Below are 27,079 nucleotides of genomic sequence, written 5' to 3'. Positions count from 1 at the left end.
GTGATCAAGTCTGGAGCTGCTCAATGTGATTTTGGTCGACCGCTACTCGTGTGGCTGGATATGATGTTCAGTATTCAGTTCACACACCTCCTGGCTATTTACCTGAGATTGAGATCATCATAATCTCTTCTGTCCTCCTGGGTGTCTCCTTTACGCGCCGGTGACGCGCAGCGCCTTTACGCACCGGGGACGCGCTCAGCTCCTTCCAGTCTCCATGAAGCGGATTTAAGCCCCGAGGAGGAGACGTCCCGTCAGCAGATCTGAATGCATAACATATGCAACTATTTCCACTACAAGTTAGACTTTAGACATCACGTAGTTGTTGTTAAGACCTTGGTATAGGTGAAGAAGACCTTGGTATAGGTGAAGAAGACCATGGGTTTTTTAGACGTGATTGCAAATATAAAAGGTCGCGCAGAAACGTTTTTAAGCGAGAAGAATGTGGTGACAGACTTCCTTATGACGCTGGAGGAGAAGACTGGAATTAAGAAGAAAATACTTGCCTTTGGTTTGTATTATTTTATTATTCATTGTATTCCATTACAGTAGATCATCATCACGGACATCTTGGTATATTAGGCAATAATAGGTGATTGTTTTCAAATATAACAGGTACATTAGATTCAATTATTCAGATTGTTTTATTTGCCATGCAACATGTACAATCGGATTCTTACTCTCCTTTTGCTCCACAGGAATAAAAAGCAACAATTAACATAATAAAAAAGCAGGTATTTATACAATAAACTGTCTGCGGTATGTGCAATCACATAAGTACAAATAGGTACAAGTAAATACAAATAAGTACACATTAGACATGTAATAAGATATTACCTACCTGGGTTCAATCCTAGAGGCAAATCTTTCCTGTGACGAACTAGATTCTTGTACCGGATCTCCTCACTGGTAAACAAGAATACCCTGAAGACTTAGCAGGAGCACTCATTCAGGGGTACTATGACTATGCTTGCACCTCATGGTACCAAAGCACCTCAAAGGCGCTAAAAACAAAATTACAAACATCTCAAAACAAACTGGTCAGACTACTACTTGACCTGACTCCTAGAACCCACCTCACCCCTGCCCACTTTGACAACCTAGGATGGCTTAGAGTAGACGACAGAGTACAGCAACTTGCAATGGGCCTGGTCTACAAGATACACTACACGACCAAGGTACCCATGTACATGTCAAAATACTTCCCAAAGGTCAGTGAATACCACGATCACAACACCAGAGGGAGCTCCACAAATTATGTTAAACCCAGATTCGGCTCAAACAAGGGACTAAACACGTTTCGCAATTATGCCACATCAATGTGGAACGCCCTACCTAAAGCTGTAAAGGAATGTGAATCACTACCCACTTTCAAAAACACTCTCAAAAAACACCTACGGGAGACTGCAATTCGAAACTGGCCCCTGTAAATGTCCTAACACAACCCCCTCCAATGTACAGTAAAAATGACCAAGTATGGTCTTGTCAATATTCCAATGTGCAGTGTTGCTTGTACAGTTGTACAGTGTCCCCCACCCACCCCTCCTACCCAACCTCCCCCCACTCCTACCCAACCTCCTCCAATGTACAGTACCCCCCCCCCCCCCCCCCCCCTACCCAACCTCCTCCAATGTACAGTTTCTACGTCAAATGTATACTTCTTTTCTGGACTCTTTTCGTATCACAAACAGTACTGTATTTGCAAATCTGGTATGTCATAAATGTATAGATGTAGCAGTACTGTCTATCTGTATGTCATATATGTTACGATGAATTGAAAATGGGGGACCCTGATGTAAACAAGACGAAAGTCTTTCTCTGGTCTGCATCCCCTTAACAATTGTATGTATTGAGCTGTACTGTACCCATTCTGCAATCTGTTAATAAAGTTTTCAATCAATCAATCAATCAATCAATCAATCAATCAATCAATCAATCAATCAATCAATCAATCAATCAATCAATCAAAGTACACATTAGACAAGTAATAAGCATAGCTGTCAACATTGGCATTTGAAAAAACAGGATATTTCGCCCGCCCCCTTCCCCGCCCCCTCCCAATGTAGTCTCCTCCCCCTCGTATGTATATTATAATATATATATATATATATATATATATTGTCTGCACTGCGCAGACGTGGAATCGCGAGGCCATAGATTTGGAATAGATAGAAAGGGCACGTTGTGGTGTATCATAATTAATTAGTTGAATACAATAGGATTTTTATAACGTTGACACAAATTAAAGAATATTTACACTAAGTTCTCTTTTACCTCTTATTTAATTCATTAATTAATTTAATTGTAGGCACTGTTTATATTGTACATAGTCCTGTGTGTTGTATATTGTGTCCTATGTTACTTTTGTGTTTATTGTCTCTTTCTATATACACCATGGGAAGGGGGGCACGTAATTGAATTTTTCTGTATGTCTTTGGAAATTGGAAAATGACAAAGTTGACTTTGACTTTTTAACATGTGTCTATAGTGTCAGACACTAATTGTAATGTTAAAAACGGATACTGCTGTAATATAAAGTGAAATTCTACCATGCCTCAATGTATCAACTTTAAACATACACTAAATGTTAATGTTAGAAATGTTAATCTCCATTATTTCCACCATGTGCAACATTTCCTAAGAACAGCAATGTCCATTCTATCAACTCCAAATCTGTGCTATGAGCTCAATTCTCCCGGTGCATGCAGAAGTAGAATTGCTGTCTTGTTTTGGATGAATGAGTAGAAATGAAAAACGGAAATCTTGTTTTATTAAAGTAGTTTTGACATGTGATATAGATAAAGATATTGTTTCATTGTGTATTGATTAACTTTACATTTGCTCTTCATTCATATTACAAAAGTTATACTGGCACGGCTAATACAGCAATGGATTATGGGTAATGCAACTTTAAAGCAGTGCAAAGTGTAAAGACTGACTTTACATTAAACGAATGACAATAATATAGTATAATAAAGTAGGGTATTATTTGGACTAAAGAATGCTGTTGTCTCACCCTACTCGCATGTTGAGGGAGAGCACCATACATTATACACTGAGGAACCACGGCCGAGAGCGAGCTCTCCGGGAACAACCCCACTTTGCCGGTATCGCTTCTCTGCCTTTTGTAGATATAGTTGTAGAATATAATACATTTCATGCTAAACCCCTCCTTTATCCGGTAGCTCTTCTTCGTTCGGTCGCAACCGTCTTCCGGTCTGACTTCCTCTGCTTAACGGTCTAATCTACACTGCTGCCACCTGTCGTCACGGAGGGGAATTGCAGCCATTTTGTAAAAATGTTAAAACACAGGAAAAAAAAGGGAACCGGGATGACGGCGGCAAGGAAGGTTAAAATACGTGACAATCCCGGGGAAAACGGGATGGTTCCCAGCTATGGTAATAAGTACACATTAGACAAGTAATAAGTACACATTAGACAAGTAATAAGTACACATTAGACATGTAATAAGTACACATTAGACAAGTAATAAGTACACATTAGACATGTAATAAGTACACATTAGACAAGTAATAAGTACACATTAGACATGTAATAAGTACACATTAGACAAGTAATGAGTTGTGTTTATCTCATTGCGCCCCTCTCGTGACTGATGCACCGAGTGAATACACTCACAGTCACGAAAGGGGCTACATATTGGGGATCCTATTCTGATGGTTTAGCTGATCATTATTTAACTTATAGACATTTTAGCTTGATATTCATATATAGGCTTATTCAAAGTTATGTGCGCATTGGACAAATGTTTGCACACACCGCAAAAAGCACATCCCACGTTTAGTAAGCCAACAATGTACTAATAGAAAACTAACCTATCAAGCTGCCATATAGCCTATATATTAGGGATGTCCGATATTATCGGCCGATATTGGCATTAAAATGTGATATCGGAAAATATTGGTATCGTTTTTTTTTTTTACATTTCTATAACCTTTATTTACCCAGGCAAGCAAGTAAGAACAAATTCTGATTTTATTTATTGTCAAAAGTATGCATAATGTTATGTTAATTCCACAACAAGACATATGTAATGTTAATTACCTGAAATTATTCCGTTTTTTGGGAGGGGAAACCCTGCATATATCGGTATCGGTTGATATCGGTATCGGAAATTAAGAGTTGGACAATATCGGTATATCGGTATCGGTAAAAAAGCCAATATCGAGCATCCCTAGTATACATACCGCACTGTGTGGTTTAAACTGTCGAGTGCTCGTTTAATCAGATCATTAGACTGAACAAGAACGTGTAGCCAAATGATGCGTCGTGAAGACGGTGCATGGCTGGTGTCTGGTGCTGCTCGGACTTTGGGCAACAACGGGTGAATGGCGAGTCGACGTTCATCCAATAAGAACCACCGAGCATTCATCTGTCTGTTTCTCCGCTCAATCTAATGGCTAAATCGATCTCAGTTATCTATCTCAGTTGATGCAATGCCAAACTGGAATTATGAGGGACCCAGTATAGCCTGAGGAGTTGTTTTGTCCTCTCTCTCTCATACAAGTGAGTAATCACAGGCTCAGTGTTTACTTTTCTGATAAATGTATCAAACAGTTCTGTAAACTATTTCAGTCTGAATTCATTCGTATCATGTTGAATGGACTATTCTGTGTAGACTAAGGGCATTGGCTAAGTAGACAGCAGTGCATTCATCCTCTCTAGTCTATAGTGTATTCAGCAGCAGTAGTTTCCATGCCACAGTGGATCAGTAGGCACACACACACACACACACACGCACGCACGCACGCACGCACGCACGCACGCACGCACGCACGCACGCACGCACGCACACACACACACACACACACACACACACACACACACACACACACACACACACACACGACTATGATGTCACTATAGTCATCACTATAGTGCCTGGTGCATAGTGTCTCCCACTGCATTTGCCTATAACACAATCCCCTTAGAATATCAAAATAGACAGATTATCGTTACCACTATATAGGGCTAAATGTGTACAAAACCACCAAAGGTCATCAAAGGTAAGAAAGCTAGATTGTGTGTGTGTGTGCTGTTTTGAGTGAGTACTGTAACTATTTGGTATCCCGTTAACCACTTTCTTTGGAAGCTCCTTAAACAGTTATGCATTCTTTGCAGCAGTCTAATCCTATTTACAAGTTGGCTATAGAGATGTTTGCCTGTCGTCAGTCTACCACAAGGAGAATGATCTACATTTGAAGATCATTTCCCTATGATAACATTACGTGACGTTGGGTGTGTGTGTTTGTCATTATGTTGACTCTATCCCAGAGGCTGTAGGAGCTACATTTCTTCAAGTAGGCTATTGTATACTGTACATTTTAGGTATAGCCTACTATTGATTTAATTCTATCGTGGGGGACTTAATTATGTTTTTTTTCTCCACCATAGCAAATGTCTTTATTTTTTATTCCACTATATTTGTACAACATTTCCAGAAAGGCCTACTAGTTACTTTGAATGAGAAAAATAAGTACATTTTTTATTTACCCAGAATGTTGCCTCTACATTTACTGCATCCTAAAGCAGTGGGCAGCCGCAGTCCAGCACCCAGCGCACGGGGACCATCTCCAGCTGTAATGCCGGAGACTTGGTCAAGGCCAGTGGCAGGAGTAGTATAATAATAATGTACCTTGCATGCGTGGCGACAAGTGGCTCAGGAGGTAGACTGGTCGCCTGGTAATCGGAAGGTCGGCAGCGTGTCGAAGTGTCCTTGAGCATTTTTTTTTTATTGTAATAAAAAGGTTTGCGGTACAAAACATGCAAAAAGCTCATGGAAATGTGCCATTTTTGAAGTTATAGGCACTAGGGGTGTAACTACACAAAAACCACGGTACGGTACGTTTTGAAGTCAAAGTTCGGTACGGGTTTTCGGTACAGTGGGGGAAAGTTTGGCTTTCCATGTTCCACTCAGGGGTGATGTAGTGTGCAGTAACTAATTGTACTTGTAGGGCTGTCAATGAATTTTCTATATTGAAATTAATAATCACCTTGTAAAAAAGAATATAATAATTATATTAGATTGTGAAAAAAACAGCCCCCGGTGGGCGGTCGTTAGTGGTTAACATTCCGTTGTATTCGTTCGGTACACAGCCGTTCGGTACGGTACGGTACACACTGAAACGGTTCGGTTCGGTACGGATACGTGTACCTTTACACCCCTAATAGGCACCCAATTTAAAGAGGCATTAATTGGAACCAGTATAAATTGACCACCATCCCATGTTTAACATAATCCCTAGAAGGGAATTGGGAATGACTATATAAGGTAATAGCTCATACTTATAAAGTAGAAGATATATTGGAGAATCTACACTTGTATTCTATAGACTCATTTCTACCATTACCAAAACAAAGGATTGTTGTATTTATCACTGTCTCACTGTGTTTCATCACCAGGTTACAACAGGTTACACCGTTACAATACTTAAGTACTGTTTTTTGGGGATTTGTACTTTACTAGAGTATTAGGTTTGTTAGTATACTTGTACTTTTACTCAATTACATTTCAGAGAAAAAAAACATACTTTTTACTCCTTAAAATGCAGACCTACAAAGTACAAATGTCGCAGGTCCAACCATTTTAATTAGTATATTTGTTTCTCTGGCCGAACTAACGTTACGTTATTAATCCTGCGGCCGCACTTTATTTAAAAACAGCCAATCAAATCCCCATCAATGGAAAATTAACCCGCCCATACCCATGCTGATTGGTCCTTGTGCAAGACTAGAAAGCTGGGATCTTTGATTAAACACCTGCTATCAGAAGAATAGACATTCAGAAAAAAAGTGTTTACTTTTACCTTTTAGTACTTAAGTACATTTAAAAGTAGAAACTTTTTTACTTTTACTCAAGTGTGTTTTTAGCCAGATACTCTGACTTTTACTTGAGTACGATTTTGAGACGGTACCCATACTTTCACTTAAGTATAATTTCTGCATACTTTTTACACCCATGACTAACAGACACTGTCTCACTGTGTTTCCCCAGGTGCCGTGTCCCTAACAGGACTATATTTGGTGTATGGATATGGTGCCTCCCTTCTCTGCAACCTGATTGGTTTTGTCTACCCAGCATATTATTCGTGAGTATACGTCATACTAAGCTCTAGCCCCTTTCGGCGTTGCTAATAAACATTTAAAATAATTTTTATAAACTGGTCAACACTGCTCAAAACTGCGTTATTTCCGTATTTGGCTGCCTGGTGCGCCTGCGCTGTGATCACGGCGCATGCGCATCATGCACCCAACGCCGGAAATAATGCAGTGTTGACCAGTTTATAAAAATTATTTAAAATGTTTATTAGCAACGCAGAGCTTTCAAACCACCCCGGTTTTGTGTGTGAAACCCTTGTGCAACTGTGAGTACCTTTGAAATGTCTCTGTGATAAATTTAGAACGAACAGTTGGTAAATAACCAGTGCTTCAGAGTGAATGTTCCCATGGCTAGTTAGGTGGAGCAAGTGACTGCTGTATCATCAGCAGTCACAAAAGGGGCTAACTAAGCTCCTAGTTATAAGCAGCAATGATGTTCACACAAGATAACAAAGCTTTGGATCATTCTAGATATTTCCCCATAATATCTGGGTTAGCCGGGTTAACCCTGTTATGGTTTGAAACCGACCCCAACAGCACGGCACAGACAGGTAGTTCAGAGTTAGCCAAACACTAGGGCGTATTTATTACAGAATCAAAAATGAGCCAAATAACAAATCAGAATTAACAAAAAGGAGAATGCTTTCGGCAGAGTTGTCTGCGGCTCTGCAGATCCTCCCGGTTTAGAGGTGGGGAATCGGCGTAGGCGCCACTACCTCTGCGGCTCTGCAGATACTCCCGGATCCAACTCGGGGAGGAAACGGAGAGAGAGAGAGAGTGGTCAATAATCAATCCAACTGTACACAGAGGCAGTGCAGTTCAGTCCTCCTTAGCTGAGTCCAGTATAAATCACAAGTGACTTGATCTTCGGTGTACCAACACACAAGTTAGCAGAGTCCAGTACAAAACAAAACGGTATTTCTTCAGTGTTATCCTAACACACAAATTAGCTGAGTCCAGTACAAAACAAAAACGGTACTTCTTCAGTGTTATCCAAACACACAAAAAACAGATAATCCAAAAGGTTTGTTTCCAAAAACTCACCAAAGCGCAAACGCGTAAAGCGGGCAACGAGGCACAGCTCCAACGGATGATCGAGATATACACCAGCGGCGACTTCCAAAGACGTCCTGGAGAAGAAGTAGACGAGGCACAACAACGGGGGGGAACAGGCAATAGCAGTAGTAATCCAAAACGACCCGACAACGATTGATAGAAGGCCCGAGTATATGAAGCCTCTGGAGCGCTAATTACAAACTATATATATATATTTTACTATATATCACTGTTATTGATCAAGCTCAGATGACACTACAGGACACACACATTTGAATACTTTATTTGGTTCCACAAATGATATTACATAAACAGGGAATCAAATGTATCGGGGCCAAGCAGCACTGAACACTTAAGGGACACATAGCACCTCCTTCTCCACGCGGCTAAGCTGCCAATCATAGCTGAGACAGAGCAATAGTTGGCAATTTGTTTGGCTTTTCTCTTTGACATTGCAGCAATTCTCAGACCGCTCATGGTGCATTTATATACATTTTTATTAGCTCCAATAACAGTAATAACACACACACACCTTTGTTTAGTCAGCATATGAGGCGTTTGCTCCTGGACTCTCTTTAGTGCAGCTTTTATAAACATACAGAAGGTTCAGCAAACAAACACAGAGAACAGGACGGCCCAGCTCCAGGATCAGTCCATTGAGAAAACAAATAGAAATGGCTATTTATTTGCTAATGGTGGAGCATTCGTTCTCAATTGATACTCAAAGGATGAAGTCGGAGACTGATCGCTATATCCAAAAGAAGTGATCGGTTCTATGGGTCTTATTATAGTTAGTCCAAACCATCAACTGTGGACAACACTCCAACATACACTATATTTAGAAACATCACTCCTCTGAAAACACAGATTTAAGGAGATAAGATAAGATATTCCTTCATTGATCCCCTTGGGGAAATCCGGGCATCATAGCAGCATGGGGGAGGGGGGGGGGGGGGGGGGGGGTACAGGTACGGGCATGGTAATAGTAAAAAGACATAAATATAAGCAATAAAACTATAGTACAAATTAAATGAATATGGGCAATAAACACTTAGAATGTAAATATATATACTATGAGTAAGTAAAGTATACAGTATTCACAGGTGCAGTATACATAAGGTACCCTAACTGGCGTGATATATGTCGTACGTTATATGTTGTAGTCCGTGCAGGTTAGGTGGTAAGAGTCAGACACACTTGGTGGTCAGACAGTGTGGATTCCTAGTATGGGCTGACCTTGAATAGTCGACTAATCGATTGAAAGGAGCCGTAGTCGACTGCCAACCTCTTAGTCGAATGCAAATAAAATAAATAAATAAATAATAATATAATATAAAATATTTTATTTGTATTCTTTTGGGATCATTCTTTCCAAAAGCAAAGAGGCCTAGAAGCGTGGCTAATGCTAAGGGCGCACATACCAACCAGCGAGGCTGAAAGAGGCACTGAAAGAGGATTTCACCCGTCGAATGAACACACTAGAGTAGACAAATATCAAGATGTATCCATCAGTGGACCAATTGCATGCTTTCGCAGAGGACAAGAAGCCTTCAGCAAAGAGCATTTGTATGTATTGTAGTGTATTGTAATTATTATGTATATATCTTTAATCTACATTTATTTTGATCAATCAAAGTCGACTATACAAAACCTTAGTCGGGGACAGGCCTAATTTCCTAGTTATGTGGCCTACTTTGTCCGAAGGATTCATTTGGGGAAAGACGGGAGCAGAAGGCCGTTGATTTGACTGTAACGTCTGTGTCATCATTCTTCAAGCATTGAGGACTTCTGTTTGAGACGCCTCCTACTTCATTATATCCACTGTTCACTGCTCCTTCTGTCTCAAGGGACTGGCTGCTCCGTCTCCAAGGGGGCCGACGGCAGGGCCAGAATTTCACCATTTCATTGGTTCTTTCAGAAACAGTCGGTTGAGCAACATGGGTCAATCAAGGCTGGGTTGTTGACCCTTTCACTGCCACACGACAGCCGGTTAACCCTTTCACTGTTACAATACAGAAGGTTAGCCCTTTACTATCATGATAGTAAAGGGTTAACCTTCTGTCGTGTGGCAGTGAAAGGGTTAAACAGCATAGCGATGGCCAAAGAAAAAAAACTCATATCTGCATAAAAAGTGGGGGAAAACCTCGTATCTGCACTTTGCGAGGCACTAATACCTGGTTGGTATTGTTTTATTTTTTTATCCACCTTTTCCTCCATTTTTCCCATCCTAATTTCGTATCGCCAATTCTCCCCTTCAATTCTCCCCTCCCCTGTCTTGAACGTCGCTAGACTATGCCTCCCACTGGCCGGCTGTAGTGAGGATAGAAGCCTTGCATCACGTGTCCCCTCCGGTACACGAGGAGGCAGCCTGTCGCATCTTTTCACCAGACAGCGCGGACTCTCATTGGCGAGGTGTAACGTGTGGGAGGCTCACGCTGCCCCCGATACTTCCTGTCTCTGCTGTGCAGGCGTCACCCAAACGACCTGTAGGAGTCGCTGTCCACAACGTCCAATCCCCACCCATCGACTTTCCACCCGCTACCTCTGCCAATTGAGATAGTATGACGACTGGCCCAAGCCGCAGGCAATGTCGACTCGGGGAGTCGAGACCGGAGTCTCTTGCATTGGTGACAACTACAAGCGCAATCTCCGCTACGCCACCCAGCCGCCTCCTGGTTGGTATTGTTAACTTACACAATGTAGTCAGGGGTGTAAAGTACTTGAGTAATTGTACTTCGTTACTCGAGTATTAGGTTTGTATACTTGTACTTTTACTCAATTACATTTCATAGGGAAAAAAAACTTTTTACTCCTTACATTTTAAATGCAGACCTAAAAAGTACAAATCTCGCAGGTCCAACTATTTTAATTAGTATATTTGTTTCTCTGGCCGAACTAACGCTAACGTTATTAATCATGCGGCCGCACTTTATTTAAAAACAGCCAATCAAATCCCCATCAATGGAAAATGAACCCGCCCATACCCATGTTGATTGGTCCTTGTGCAAGACTAGAAAGCGGGGATCTTTGATTAAACACCAGCTATCAGAAGAATAGACAGTCAGAGTGACGAGCTACAGAAGATGGCCACAAACGAGTGATGAAGAGGACGAAACGGAACATTTCATTGCCCCGGAATACATTTTTTAGTTTTACTTTGACCTTTTATTACTTAAGTACATTTAAAAGCAGAAACTTTTTGACTTTTACTCAAGTGTGTTTTTAGCCAGATACTCACTCTGACTTTTACTTGAGTAAGATTTTGAGACGGTACCCATACTTTCACTTAAGTATAATTTCTGGGTACTTTTTACACCCCTGAATGTAGTCCAAAAAACGGTGTATTGTATCATTAAAAAATATAATTCTGCAAGAGAAAACACATTTATTTTTAGTTTTCTCAAAAATGTAATTCTTCAGATAGGAGGTTTTGCTCTTCGGCCATGTCTGATAGGTTAGGTAAAACCTATTGAACCATATTTAAATATGATCATCTATTTACTGATCACTTTGAAGCAACTATTGAAGATACTGCTCTGCATTTCCCCCATTCTTTATTATTATTATGCCATTTCAGACTATGGTGTACATTTGTGATACAGCAGAGTGGCTAAATCTAACATTTAAATGTTTTATCATTATTATTATTATTTTTTTTTTTTTTTACTAATAATTGAATCAATTACATTGCTATTACTAGTATATTGTGATGCTGTTATACCAGAGGACATATACAGCGGCACGGTGGTGTAGTGGTTAACACTGTCTCCCCCTAGTGGCACGGTGGTGTAGTGGTTAACACTGTCTCCCCTTAGTGGCACGGTGGTGTAGTGGTTAACACTGTCTCCCCCTAGTGGCACGGTGGTGTAGTGGTTAACACTGTCTCCCCCTAGTGGCACGGTGGTGTAGTGGTTAACACTGTCTCCCCCTAGTGGCACGGTGGTGTAGTGGTTAACACTGTCTCCCCCTAGTGGCACGGTGGTGTAGTGGTTAAACACTGTCGCCTCACAGCAAGAAGGTCCAGGGTTCGATTCCCGCTTGGGGACCAGGTTTCCATGATGCCAGGTACCCAGGTGGGGTATCTCCCAGGCCTTTCTGTGTGGAGTTTGCATGTTCTCCCCGTGCTCGCAAGGGTTTCCCCCCCGATAAGATAAACCCAATGGAAAAACATGCACAACAACAGATCGCTAACGCTGTGGCGTCCTTGACGAAGACGGACAGGAGCACTTGGATTGGTCCCCGGGCGCGGCTCACGTTGACGCCTGTCTGCTCCCGGCTGCCCTTGGGGGGGAAGGACGACGGGATGGGTTAATCGCAGAGACGAATCACATCGGCGATCCTAAAGAGACAATGCATGCGTGTGTGTTCCCGTGTGTGTGTGCTAAACTAACCGCTGTGTGTACCACTAAAAAACATTGAGTGTCGTTGCATGCCGAATAAAGACCTCTGCAACAGGTCCTGCATTATTATATTATATTATAGATTTTGTTCTAATTTACCAAGATAACGAGAAAAAACATCCCTGATATCTTCACTTAATGAGGCGATACTTTTCACCGACAAACGGGATTCCCTCTCACCTCCCATCACACTTGAGGAGTGTGTTTCTTCAACACTATCCCCACATTATTACATGTTGGTCATCTTACTGTGTTGGGGTACCTGTGTGGGGTTCATCAAAATGCTGATGAGCAGTGTTGCGTTGCTGATTTCAAAGCTGGTTGCACGGTGTTTTAATGACGCCACGTGCACGCTCGCTCCCGGGCTCTTGCGCATCAATGTTCCCTCGCGTGCGCACAGACTAAAGACGGTGCCCAATTGCCTCTACGAATGGAATGTAACACATTTCATTCACAAGTTTTGTGTGAATGTATCGGAGAACGTATTTGAACACACCTGACGACCGGCGCTATTGTTATGCAAAGTAGTACTTTAGCGAGTTGGCGCATCAGTCGAGTGCAGCGCATTCCTGTGTGCACGCGCGTGCACATCCGTGCATGTGCGTGCGCGTGCTTCTAACTGAGGAGGTGGCAGGAGTTATATAATAAAGAGGAGTAACAGAGGAGGTAGCAGGAGTTATATAATAAAGAGGAGTAACAGAGGAGGTAGCAGGAGTTATATAATAAAGAGGAGTTATATAAAAAAAAAAAAAAAAAAAAAGCACATTGCATCCAGACTGTGTTGTACTGTAGATGAGAAAACTGTTATTTGCACTGCATAAATTTTACTCTATTCTATTTTATTCTATGCTCATTTATGTCTATTTTATTGCACTCATTCTATGTCTTCACTTTATGCATTGCTTGTATTTTGCACGATTCCCAATACAAGTGGGGCCTCAGACCCTGGAGGTGGGCGGGGCCTCAGACCCTGGAGGTGGGCGGGGCCTCAGACCCTGGAGGTGGGCGGGGCCTCATACCCTGGAGGTGGGCGGGGCCTCAGACCCTGGAGTGGGTGGGACCTGTGCAGGGACCCCTCTTGGGGTTGGACATTTTAACACAGAAATCTATTACAATCTTTTCTTGATTTTTTTTAATGTCAATTGTCTGCTCATTGTATGCCTATGTCTATTTGGTGTCTACATCACTGCTGTAAAGCACTTTGGGCTGCAATTCTTGTATACAAATACAGTTTATTATTATTTTCCACCACAGATAATAGTTTTTCCTGCTTATGTTTTCCCTTCTTCATCTGTAGAATCAAAGCCATTGAAAGTGAAAACAAAGAAGATGACACAAAATGGCTGACCTACTGGGTGGTGTTTGGAGTCTTCAGCCTGGGCGAGTTCTTCTCCGACATATTCCTCTATTGGTTTCCGTTCTATTATGCTTTCAAGGTAGGCAGACATTCACATGTATGCCCCAATTTACCTCTTTTCTTCATCCTCCAATCATAACTGTTGCTTCTCTCGGAACGTTGTGATTGGAGGATCGAGAAAAGAGGGCGGGGTTTGAGATGCATCATTTGCAAAACACTACCTGCTTCCAACTAACTATTTGTTATGTCTGTCATGTCACACTCCTCCTAACCCATTAAAGGGGAATACCACTCATTTTAAGAATTGACATAATGGTCTTCCTGTGCTCTGACCTCATAATGCCATAAAATGTTATACATCCACAGGCCGTAATCCCCTTTTAAAGGGATAGTTAAAGTGTTTGAGAAATCTTCCTGACTCATCATTAACTGGGTGATCTTCTATATTAAATGGTAAATGGTGCATTTATATAGCGCTTTTATCCAAAGTGCTTTACAAATTTTTTAACATCAACTAAGGGATGCCAACAAACTGACCAAGCTGGTAAGGAAGGCTAGCTCTGTAGTGAGAGTCAAACTGAACAAGCTGGTGAGGAAGGCTAGCTCTGTAGTGAGAGTCAAACTGAACAAGCTGGTGAGGAAGACTAGCTCTGTAGTGAGAGTCAAACTGAACAAGCTGGTGAGGAAGACTAGCTCCGTAGTGAGAGTCAAACTGAACAAGCTGGTGAGGAAGACTAGCTCTGTAGTGGGAGTCAAACTGAACAAGCTGGTGAGGAAGACTAGCTCTGTAGTGAGAGTCAAACTGAACAAGCTGGTGAGGAAGACTAGCTCTGTAGTGAGAGTCAAACTGAACAAGCTGGTGAGGAAGACTAGCTCTGTAGTGAGAGTCAAACTGAACAAGCTGGTGAGGAAGACTAGCTCTGTAGTGAGAGTCAAACTGAACAAGCTGGTGAGGAAGACTAGCTCTGTAGTGAGAGTCAAACTGAACAAGCTGGTGAGGAAGACTAGCTCTGTAGTGAGAGTCAAACTGAACAAGCTGGTGAGGAAGACTAGCTCTGTAGTGAGAGTCTAACTGAACAAGCTGGTAAGGAAGGCTAGCTCTGTAGTGAGTCAAACTGAACAAGCTGGTGAGGAAGACTAGCTCTGTCGTGAGTTAAACTGAACAAGCTGGTGAGGAAGACTAGCTCTGTAGTGAGAGTCAAACTGAACAAGCTGGTGAGGAAGACTAGCTCTGTAGTGAGAGTCAAACTGAACAAGCTGGTGAGGAAGACTAGCTCTGTACTGAGAGTCAAACTGAACAAGCTGGTAAGGAAGGCTAGCTCTGTAGTGAGAGTCAAACTGAACAAGCTGGTAAGGAAGGCTAGCTCTGTAGTGAGTCAAACTGAACAAGCTGGTGAGGAAGACTAGCTCTGTCGTGAGTTAAACTGAACAAGCTGGTGAGGAAGACTAGCTCTGTAGTGAGAGTCAAACTGAACAAGCTGGTGAGGAAGACTAGCTCTGTAGTGAGAGTCAAACTGAACAAGCAGGTAAGGAAGACTAGCTCCGTAGTGAGAGTCAAACTGAATAAGCTGGTGAGGAAGGCTAGCTCCGTAGTGAGAGTCTAACTGAACAAGCTGGTGAGGAAGACTAGCTCCGTAGTGAGAGTCAAACTGAACAAGCTGGTGAGGAAGGCTAGCTCCGTAGTGAGAGTCAAACTGAACAAGCTGGTGAGGAAGGCTAGCTCCGAGTGGGAGTCAAACTGAACAAGCAGGTAAGGAAGACTAGCTCTGTAGTGGGAGTCAAACAACAAGCTGGTAAGGAAGGCTAGCTCTGTAGTGAGAGTCAAACAACAAGCTGGTAAGGAAGGCTAGCTCTGTAGTGGGAGTCAAACTGAACAAGCTGGTGAGGAAGGCTAGCTCTGTAGTGAGAGTCAAACAACAAGCTGGTAAGGAAGGCTAGCTCTGTAGTGAGAGTCAAACAACAAGCTGGTAAGGAAGGCTAGCTCTGTAGTGAGAGTCAAACAACAAGCTGGTGAGGAAGACTAGCTCTGTAGTGGGAGTCAAACAACAAGCTGGTGAGGAAGGCTAGCTCTGTAGTGGGAGTCAAACTGAACAAGCTGGTGAGGAAGGCTAGCTCTGTAGTGAGAGTCAAACAACAAGCTGGTGAGGAAGACTAGCTCTGTAGTGAGAGTCAAACAACAAGCTGGTAAGGAAGGCTAGCTCCGTAGTGAGAGTCAAACTGAACAAGCTGGAGAGGAAGGCTAGCTCTGTAGTGAGAGTCAAACAACAAGCTGGTAAGGAAGGCTAGCTCCGTAGTGAGAGTCTAACTGCACAAGCTGGTGAGGAAGACTAGCTCCGTAGTGGGAGTCTAACTGAACAAGCTGGTGAGGAAGACTAGCTCCGAGTGGGAGTCTAACTGCACAAGCTGGTGAGGAAGACTAGCTCGGTAGTGGGAGTCGAACTGGACAAGCTGGAGGTGGTTGTGGAGAGGAGAACGAGAAAGAACCTAGACGTTATCCTAGAGAAACCCTTCTATCCCATTTAGCTAGCAAAGATGAGAACATTCAGGCCATGTCCAGACAAAACCGATTTCGGTCATATCAGTCAAAGTATTTTATCGTATTGTAGCGCTGGGATAAAGGAGTCGGAGGCGGTGTGTCGAAGTTGAACCTAATTCCTTTATTCAACAGCAGCATAACAACAATATCAACGTAGTCGAATCGATAGATAGAATGACTGCCCGAGGCAGGAAGTGCTACACACAATATCGTCCGGGGGGAACTACTATTCCCAACAACAGTTCTGTGTGAATTATGTACAGTCACTACAGTATGCACCTTTCATTCACACGGAACTGCGTTCTGGGAGCCTGAATACGCAATTTTCTGAGACCGGCTCCCAGAGTGGGAAAATCTGAAGACACCCACCTTGCGTCGCCGTCTTTACAAGCCTATACGAGTCTTTTCCTGAACCGATGACGCGATAGCCCACCTCTCCCTTAACCCGCATGTGCAAACTCCGCCAACATCACAACAACAATGGCATCGTACAGAGTAGTTGCGTTCGTGTTACAGAATCTATTGAGCTTGATCAAAGGCTTTTACAGCTAAATGTACTGCGCCTGTACGACCACCGTCGACAACAGATTGACATCTCCCTTAATCCGCATGCAAACTCAGCCAACAAAAAAGAAACATGATACATAATGTCTTATATGTCCAGATATGTCCTAGCTAGACGTTTTTATTAAACACCGGGAGGCTACTGTGATGAAATACACGATACGATACTAGCTAGAGATTAGCGTCACATAGCAGGCCTTTTTCTGAAAACCCAAATAAGATAGCTAAGTAGCCAAGCACATAAACTGTTCCATAGCATACGCCTTCAGTTGATCGTGACAAATCCTCTCTTACCTTGACGATTAAAAAGCCTCCATAATTTAGTAAATAGTATTCCCATGGCTGGTGTTGAGATTTTACAATGCCAGCTTGTGAGAATTCGTTGTAGCCAGCCAGCTAACGTTGATGCTATTCAATGCTATCAACATTAGCACTAACATAACGTTACCCAACTAACGTTAATGCCATTCAGAATGTATTAACATTGCTACAACACACAGTAACATCATCATTCATTGTTTACAATGCATGGGTGGAGCTAGTCGAAAGGACTGGACACAGAGACAAGTTAAACATCAATCAATTAATTGAATACAACAGGTAGTTCGAGCTGCCTCCGTCCGCACCACGGGGCTATTATATTATATACGGCTTTGACGCGCTCTCTCTCTCCTGCCGATTAAAATCAGCAGCTCTCCCTCCTCATGTAGCTGCATTTGCGCTGTGGTGTGTCTCTGGAAACTAGCGTCAGCTCAAAAGTACAGAACCGGACGACACAAGTTACTCCGCTAGCGAAAACAACGATAACACTTCCGGTCGGGGGGTTTCAAAATAAAAGAGCGACGTCTAAAACAGGAAAGACATTTATTTTGTACATTTGTGGCCCGCACTTATTTCTTGAGATGATTTCGTTTTTACGGAAAACTTTTTTTAAATGAAAACGAAATTAAAACGAAAAAGATCGGATCCGTTTTCGTCTGGACAAGGCCTCAGCCATAGACTCATTACCCCCCCCCCCCCCCCCCCCCCCCCCCTCCTTGGTTATTCCTTTGCACCAGTAACCATCAGGCTTCACCAGCTAGGGCAAGGTTTGACTGCTGAAGAACTGTTGGAACTGATAGACTTTTAACAACTGAACCCTGCACGGACTCTGGTGCACGTTGCACATGGGCTCACATGTTCATTCATCCATTCATATACTCTCATATAAAGGTTTAGCTCATCTTGTCTTATAACTTAAAGGACACACATTTAATCTGTGGCTGCAAACAGAATACCTATCATCCCCTCATTGGCCCTGTGCTCTGAACCCTCTGGTGTAACGAGTCTGTGTGTCAATTCTGGGGCAACAGTGGCTCAGGAGGTAGAGCGGTCGTCTGGTAATTGGACGGTTCCCAGTTCGATTCCCGCTCCTCAAGGGCAGCGTGTGTCAAGTGTCCGCCGTCGGTGAGTGAACGGGTGAATGTGAGGAACAACAATTGTAAAGCGCTTTGGACAAAAGCTGCTATATATAAATGCACCATTTACCTTTTAAATGATTAATTACGCTGTGTGTGATATGACAAGCGAATGCTCTAAATTCCTCCATAATTCTCCACGTTGCGTAGCATTCAGGGCCTCTCATAAAGAGCGTGTACTCCTCCTCCCTGAACCTCCACCCACCCCTCTCTCCTCCCCGCCGCCCAGTGCCTGTTCCTGGTGTGGTGCATGGCCCCCGTGCCCTGGAACGGCTCCCAGTTCATCTACATCCGCGTGGTGCGGCCCATCTTCCTCCGCCATGAAGCCACCGTGGACAACATGGTCAACGACCTCAGTGGCAAGGTCCTGAGCATGGCTGAGTCCGCCACCAGAGAGGGTATACCCGTGGAACTCTATAATGACGAGGAGGTAGCAGGAGTTATATAATAAAGAGGAGTAACTGAGGAGGTAGCAGGAGTTATATAATAAAGAGGAGTAACTGAGGAGGTAGCAGGAGTTATATAATAAAGAGCAGTAACTGAGGAGGTAGCAGGAGTTATATAATAAAGAGGAGTAACTGAGGAGGTAGCAGGAGTTATATAATAAAGAGGAGTAACTGAGGAGGTAGCAGGAGTTATATAATAAAGAGCAGTAACTGAGGAGGCAGCAGGAGTTATATAATAAAGAGGAGTAACTGAGGAGGTAGCAGGAGTTATATAATAAAGAGGAGTAACTGAGGAGGTAGCAGGAGTTATATAATAAAGAGGAGTAACTGAGGAGGTAGCAGGAGTTATATAATAAAGAGGAGTAACTGAGGAGGTAGCAGGAGTTATATAATAAAGAGGAGTAACTGAGGAGGCAGCAGGAGTTATATAATAAAGAGGAGTAACTGAGGAGGTAGCAGGAGTTATATAATAAAGAGGAGTAACTGAGGAGGTAGCAGGAGTTATATAATAAAGAGGAGTAACTGAGGAGGTAGCAGGAGTTATATAATAAAGAGGAGTAACAGAGGAAGTACGAGTTATATAATAATGAGGAGTATACAGAGGAGGTAGTATTACAAGTTACAATAAATATGGTCAATAACACTTAGAATCTGAACATATACTATACGAGTAAGTAAAGTATACAGTATAAACAGGTGCAGTATACACAAGGTACCCTAACTGGCACCTACACATTCAATGTTAAACCCTATCACTTGTCGGAGAGTTCAAATAGGACTCGCCACACACTGACCCCAGATCTGTCTCCATACACTGTTGAGGAGAGGAGGATGTAATGTTTCTAGCAATGCTTTTGTTATTCCTACACTCCTGACTCCAAGGCTCAAGCTTTGTTCTGCTGAATATTAATGACCAGCAAACTACATTTAGGACCAAATTGCCTTTAAAGTTACACAGGTTTATCATATTATGTATCAATAATAGATTACGAAAGCCCAGATATTTGTTGTAGTAAAGTATGACGAAACGAGCCAAAATTGACATTTGGACAAAACACTTTAGCTAAAACAAGTAAATTGGTTAATTGAGATCTGCTATGTGTAGTAGGGCTGACCCCTATTAGTCGATTAGTCGACTAATCGGTCGAAAGGAGCCGTAGTCGACTAACCAACCTCTTAGTCGAATAGTAAAAAAAAAATTTATAATAATATTATTATTATTCTTTTTTTTTTATCATTCTTTCCAAAAGAAAAGAGGCCTAGAAGCGTGGCTAACGCTAATGGCACGCATACCAGAGGCTAACTGCCTACGAAAACAGGCACAGAGGCACTGAAAGAGGATTTCACCCATCTAATGAACACACTAGACTAGACAAATATCAAGATGTATCCATCAGTGGACCAATTGCATGCTTTTGCAGAGGACAAGAAGCCTTCAGTCGACTCCTTCAGACATTAAGCACCCCCCACAGCCCAAATGGAATGATAAAATATAAAATATATATATATTTGTCGACCAATAGTCGACTAACTGCAAATTTCCGCCAATCATAGTCGACCATCCAAATCCTTAGTCGGGGACAGCCCTACTGTGTAGGCACTATGTGCCCTGCAGTGTGTGAGGCTTCTGTGGTGTTGTGTTGGCATGAGCCAAGCTTGCCGGCGTGCGGTCCTGCAGGGATTACTGCACTGAGGTCAGGGGCAGCTTACAGCAGGTAACACACACGGAGAGGAAACACACACGTCACCTGGGACACAGAGAACGCACAAACCAGAGGCTGCTCCCGGTGTCGGAGAATTCAAATGTGACTCGCTCCATCGGTGTCAGTCGCACTACTACACACTGACCCCAGATCTGTCTCCATACACACTGTTGGCAAGAGGAGGATGTAATGTTTCTAGAAATGCTTTTGTTATTCCTACAAATCCTGATATCAAGCTTTGTTCTACTGAATATTAATTACCAGCAAACTATGTTTAGGATCAAGTGGAATATAAGTGCAATTGTAATTTGACCAACTGGTATATTTATTATATTATGTATACATGTATTAATAATGAATAGATTATGAAAGCCCAGATATTTGTTGTATAGTCAAGTCTGACCAAAATAAACGTGTACTATACTGAGTGCTAAAAAGAGCCAAACAATCACTTAGCTAAAACTATTAAATTAAATGATATGCAAACGATAGAATACATTGCAATCACAAACAATACAGGCTAATGTAAAGCTGTCTGGCAATTAATATACTTAGGCATTCTCTGAACTTCTTTGCAGCTCACATTCTGGGGTGGCATGGACGCACTTTTAACGCATGATTTGACTTTCTCGAAAAGCCGATCCAGCCGATATCTTCTTACCAATCTTTCTTCCCTCCCTCCCTCCCTCCCTCCCTCCCTCCCTCCCTCCCTCCCTCCCTCCCTTCACTGACTTCAGTCCTTTCAACCCTGGTGAAGAACAAGACCCTCGTACCATCGCAAGCCTCCACACAGTCGGCTCCCAAAAGCTTAACCGGCGGCTCGGCTGAAGCGGGACCGTCGACGGGCGCGGCGGCGGTAGAGGCACCACCGGTGGAGGAAGAACCACGACCTGTATGTAACACCTCCTCCATGGTCTCCCCACAGACCCCGAGTCAGTCTCTCTAAAAGCCTGTTCCTTTTTACTTCTGGGTTGAACTGCATTATTATGTTGCTGAACGCAGCACTCAGGCCTGTCATTCTTTTGGGTGCAGACTGTAAACACAACCACGTGGCACTGCCTGTCAAGCAACCTGTGCATTTTCAAACTGTATTCTCTATCAACCCTGCCCCCCGATTCACAGTCATTCAACATTCTCGAGGGGGGGGTCACACATTCTCTCCCTTTGCAATAGAGTATTGTGGTATTTCCATCATTTCTTTTGGTCACTAGCATCATGGAATACCATGGAATCCAACTGGAATACCATTGGTATATATCATGGTTTAAAATGGATTATACATGGTATTATTTAAGTGCAAAAGTGGTACCATGACGATACATAACTTGTAACCATGGCGTTACCCTGGTCAGCTATTCACACGATGGCTGGTACCGTGATAAAAACCCAAATTGCCATCAAGTTACCGTGATACTTTTTTGTCAGGGCTGTGACTTGTGCAGATGTTGCAAACCTGTCGTGCAGCCCTGCATGCATTACAGGAGTATAAAGGAGAGAGTGGCTGGGTGGCGCAGCGGACTAAGCGCTCGTCACCAACGCGAGAGACACTGGTATCGAATCTGGCTGTCGGCGTTGCCTCCGGCTTGGGCCGGCCGTCATACTGGCTCAATTGGCAGAGTCGGCGGGAGGGAAGCCGGTGGGTGGGTGGTATTCTGGTCGTTGTAAACAGCGACTCCTACAGGTCGGTCAGGGCGCCTGCACAGCGAGGGAGGGAGATGGTGAGGGTAGCGTGAGCCTCCCACACGTTACACCTCGCCAATGAGAGTCCGCGCTGGCAGGTGAAAAGAAGTGGCTGGCTGATTCCACACGTATCGGAGGAGACATGTGATGGTATCCATCAACCCTCCCTAGACCGACCAGTGGGGGGCACATGCGAGCAACGACCAGGAAGGGGAGGGGGGAATTGGCATGACTAAATTGGAATGGGAGAAAAAACACTGAAAAACAGGAGGAGAAATGTGGATAAAAAAAAAAGAAGTATAAAGGAGAGGCTCAACACCCTACATGTTAGCTAGTCCTCTCCCCCATGCCACTATAGTAGGCTGTGCTTGTAGAACAGAACAGGAGTATATCCCGCTACCTACTGTACACTTCCTGTAGAAATAGAATGATTTGATGTCCCCAACCATAGATAGATATATACAACTAGATGACTCACCTGCGCTGCTGGCCAACGGAGACCGACGTTGCCACATGGCGGCCATCTTGCGTAGGTGGAGCACGCCCACTCATAACATGCACGTCTATGGTGCATCATGTACTATTGAAATAACCATAGCTTGCTCAATTTTCAACCGTTTGGTTTGTTAAACACGTCAGAGATGTAGTTATCATACTGCATACTTATAATGGACTTTCATATAAAAAAAATATATATGTAATAATTCTAAATCATAGCCACGTTAATAACGTTTGTAATAAACCAAACCGTTTGTAAATCCGTCAAGATTTCAGCGAGTTAAGAGTATTTTTGTTTGTGCAGATCATCACCTTAAAGCAGTAGTTCACTCAAGCAAGATGGCCGCCGGTGAACTACCTGGGAGACTCCGCCTTGAGCCATCTAGTGTTTATATATATATCTATGTCCCCAACAGCCCAGTGAACGATGGCACAGGAGCTGAGGTCTAGTCTATTTCTATGCCTGTTCTGAAGTTTGTGTACATAACACCTAGGGGCCGGTTCTGCTTCTCATATAAGTCTTTATTTGTCATCAGATTAGCGCACACACACACACACACACACACACACACACACACACACACACACACACACACACACACACACACACACACACACACACACACACACACACACACACACACACACACACACACACACACACACGTGCACTGAGTCGCTGACTAAATGTTCTCTGCATCAAAGTAATCTTGATTATTCAGAATAAGGTTTAATGTTTGAGCGCCTGGAGAGTTGAATCAAGCACTTTTTTTTTACCCACAATCCATCTCAAGGGGTGACATCATTCCCTCGTTAGCGATCGTTCCCTTGTGTGTGATTACAATGTTCCTATTGTAATCTATGGTAAATCTAGTTATGGACATCTTGATAAATTGTTATTGCTGTGATCATCCCACGTGGGAAACTGTACGAGTCAGATGATTTCCTCTCAGTATATGATGATGATGATGATGATGACTTATGGGGTATTTTGAACAAATGAGCTAAAATGAATGAACAAAAATCAAACAATTATAAAAACACATTTGTTATAAACGTACATATCAAGGGAAATCTGGTCCAATAATAATGGATATGGAATTCATCAGTGCCCTTAGATCACGGGATCACACAGTAACAATAACACCTTGACTATTAAAACATTACTCTGTGGAAATTCTAACCCCGTATATCCTATCGCCTGCTCTAGATCTTCCTAGGTTAATCACTCCGGTAAGTGGACACTATCAAAGCCAGAGCGCTCTGTGTGTAGTGGTCGAACATGAGCTCACGTGGCAAACGGTGCGATTAAGTGATTATACGACAGCGTTTGCACCAACCTATGGGGGGATGAGTCTCATGTGAAACGCTGTGTGACTTGTGTCTGTGTGGACTGAGCAGAAAACTATAATTGCCTTAATGGGAAAGGAGCTTTTCCATTATGGTTGGTGAGAGATTATTTGAACAGAGCGACAGATGGGGTGGAGAGGAACTGAGAGTCGGCAGAACCCAAGCGGGGGGGGGGGACACCCACAATGCAGAGCGGGACCCACAATGCCGAGCGGGATTAGAGCTAAAGCTGCGTCTGCCCCCCCCCCCCTCGAGTGGCTCAGCTGCAGACCCCCCCCCCCCTCGATTCTTCCAGGGAGATACAATTTGTACTTTGACAAATACTGTTAGTGTCTTCTTCACTCTGCCTTCACATTTCACTTTGCGTGCTTTTCAATGTCTTCTCTCGTGTTTACCGTGTGGCCTGTGTTTGTATCTGTTGTTATCTTTGCACCATAGGATGTGCTAAGTGTAGAATAACGTTAAGTTTTATATTTACTGCATATATATATATATATATTTGTCTGAATATACCGGCATATAACCACTCTATACACCTACTTATATATATATTTATATATACTTATACACCTGCATATAACCCATAGCTCTGTATGATAGCATGTTACAATAATGCTATATATACCATATATATATTGCATATATCTATCCACACATGGTCATTTTACATATCTGTAGAGATACTATATCTATATTTGTACAAATCCTACTCTTACTAATTACGCTGCTGGCCAGTATGACTTACTACCATACTGTCTTTATACCTTTAGTATCACTGTACATATTATACTACAACTCTGTACATACATCTGATTAGCACTACACTCGGTAGTACTAATTTATCTATTTTCTACCCAGTTTAATCACCTGTACATTGTATATTGCTGTTGCACTTTACTGCTACATTTGCACTCTGGTTGGACGCCAAACGTATTTTCGTTTGTACTGTACTTGTGCCGTATAATGACAATACATTTGAATCTAATCTAAGTGATACGGCTATAGTTAGGGGCCAGATTAGATCCTTCCACGTTGATTTGTCACAAGCTGACAGGCCTTTCAGTTCATCCAAAAAGCACTTGCATCAATATTTAGATTTTTGATACATTGGAACCAGAAAATGTTTTGACATGTTTGGACAGCAAACGCTAAAATGTTGTGCTTCCAAAAACAAAATACAGCTGTAAGTTATTTTTGGATGCACTGATATAGGACGGCCAGTTTGTGACAAAACATACAGGTTTCTTAAGATGTGGGTTAACCCTCAACATCTATAAACGAACCATCTAACCAGCTGCAGACTTGCATGTTATTCCCACGGCGCAGACACTTACATGGATTGTCTTTTTGTTTCTAGTCGAAGAGGTAGAAGAAGCCCCAGACCGTGAGAAGCCCCACCGATGAAGAGCAACACAAGGAGGGTCTCCCCCTGTTCACCCACTGATGAAGAGCAACACAAGGATGGTCTCCCCCCTGTTCACCCACTGATGAAGAGCAACACAAGGAGGGTCTCCCCCCTGTTCACCCACTGATGAAGAGCAACACAAGGAGGGTCTCCCCCTGTTCACCCACTGATGAAGAGCAACACAAGGAGGGTCTCCCCCTGTTCACCCACTGATGAAGAGCAACACAAGGAGGGTCTCCCCCTGTTCACCCACTGATGAAGAGCAACACAAGGAGGGTCTCCCCCTGTTCACCCACTGATGAAGAGCAACACAAGGAGGGTCTCCCCCTGTTCACCCACTGATGAAGAGCAACACAGGAGGGTCAACTCCCCCTGTTCACCTTGGTGCAGCCAGAGTTGAACGAACTGCCCTTTGATAGAAAACTGAAGACATTGTGACACTGCGGGACAATGCTTCTGTGAAAAGAGATCGCTACGAGATGGTATAAGTTCTTCGTTAATGCCACACAGTGTATTGTCATGGACCATTTTATTAGTATGGTTATGGTGTGTGCGAGGTATGTAAAACCCATATAGTTTACAAGCTCCATGCTATAGTTCCAACTGAGCCCTGAGCCCAACCATGTATATCTGACCAATATTAAGAGGGACTCGGGATATTAAACCAATTGTATCAAATTTGCAGTACCACAGATATTATCAGCAAGTTCGGTTGGTCAAAAGTGGCCAGTTGTTGAAATCTGTGCATTGTGACCTGATTATTTCTCAAAAGAACGGTTTCCAGTTTACAATCAGTGCAGTGTCTCTCCTCGTAGTGTGTGGGACTGTGGGCTTAATGCAGCAACAAGGGCCCTCGGTGTTTCACTCAATATAGACAAGTCATTGTTGTGTTGGCTTGAGAATGTGTTGTTTACTTTTTTCATATTATTTATCTACTGTATTTCTCTATTTTATCTTTTGTTTCTATTTATACATTTGATTCCTGTAGTTAGTTGAAAAGACTTGAAAACGATGTCAACGTCTCCTTTAGCAAAAATTCCCCAGTGTTCAAATGGTGAGAAATCAACCTAGTACTGTATTATGATGTCATCCCATAAAACATTTAATTCATACAAGCTATATAGGCTACTGTCAACCAATTATTTTGGATTTTTTTTAAAAATTGTATGCCAATCATATATCTTGTCTTATTTATGCCAAAAATACTGCAAATAAACGTAATGTAAATAAAAATAAGACAATGTCACAGCATCATCATAAAATATATAAATAAAATGATATATAAAACATCAATAATCAAAATGTAATCTTTCATATGTTCTACCTGCATCATCATGCTTCAATCATTCTAACTCTAGCAACACAGAGTTGAGATTCCATGAGATCTAGAACACATAATTATATCAATACATTGTCATTAACATTGTTGACCATATGTCCCAGTGGCGTCTATTAGAATCCCAACCGGTTCATGCTTCCGCGTTCGCGTTTTGCGCTCTGATTGGCCACTG

General features: G+C 42.7%; 1 protein-coding gene across 1 annotated transcript; it reads left to right on the top strand.

The window, feature by feature from the left end:
• Positions 1–375: 375 nt before the first annotated feature.
• Positions 376–26,700, top strand: reep6 (receptor accessory protein 6; the record flags this gene model as incomplete). Its single annotated transcript, XM_084311648.1, has 6 exons — positions 376–508; positions 7,013–7,106; positions 13,870–14,008; positions 18,716–18,884; positions 21,373–21,527; positions 25,521–26,700. The coding sequence occupies 6 exons, from the start codon at positions 376–378 to the stop codon at positions 25,530–25,532; spliced, it is 702 nt and encodes a 233-aa protein (XP_084167774.1). The 3' UTR covers positions 25,533–26,700.
• Between the last annotated feature and the right edge of the window lie 379 nt (positions 26,701–27,079).

Source organism: Notolepis coatsorum, assembly GCF_963971535.1.
Source record: "Notolepis coatsorum genome assembly, chromosome: 3".
In the NCBI taxonomy this organism is placed as follows: Eukaryota; Metazoa; Chordata; class Actinopteri; order Aulopiformes; family Paralepididae; genus Notolepis; species Notolepis coatsorum.
This window is presented reverse-complemented; position numbering and strand designations above follow the sequence as displayed.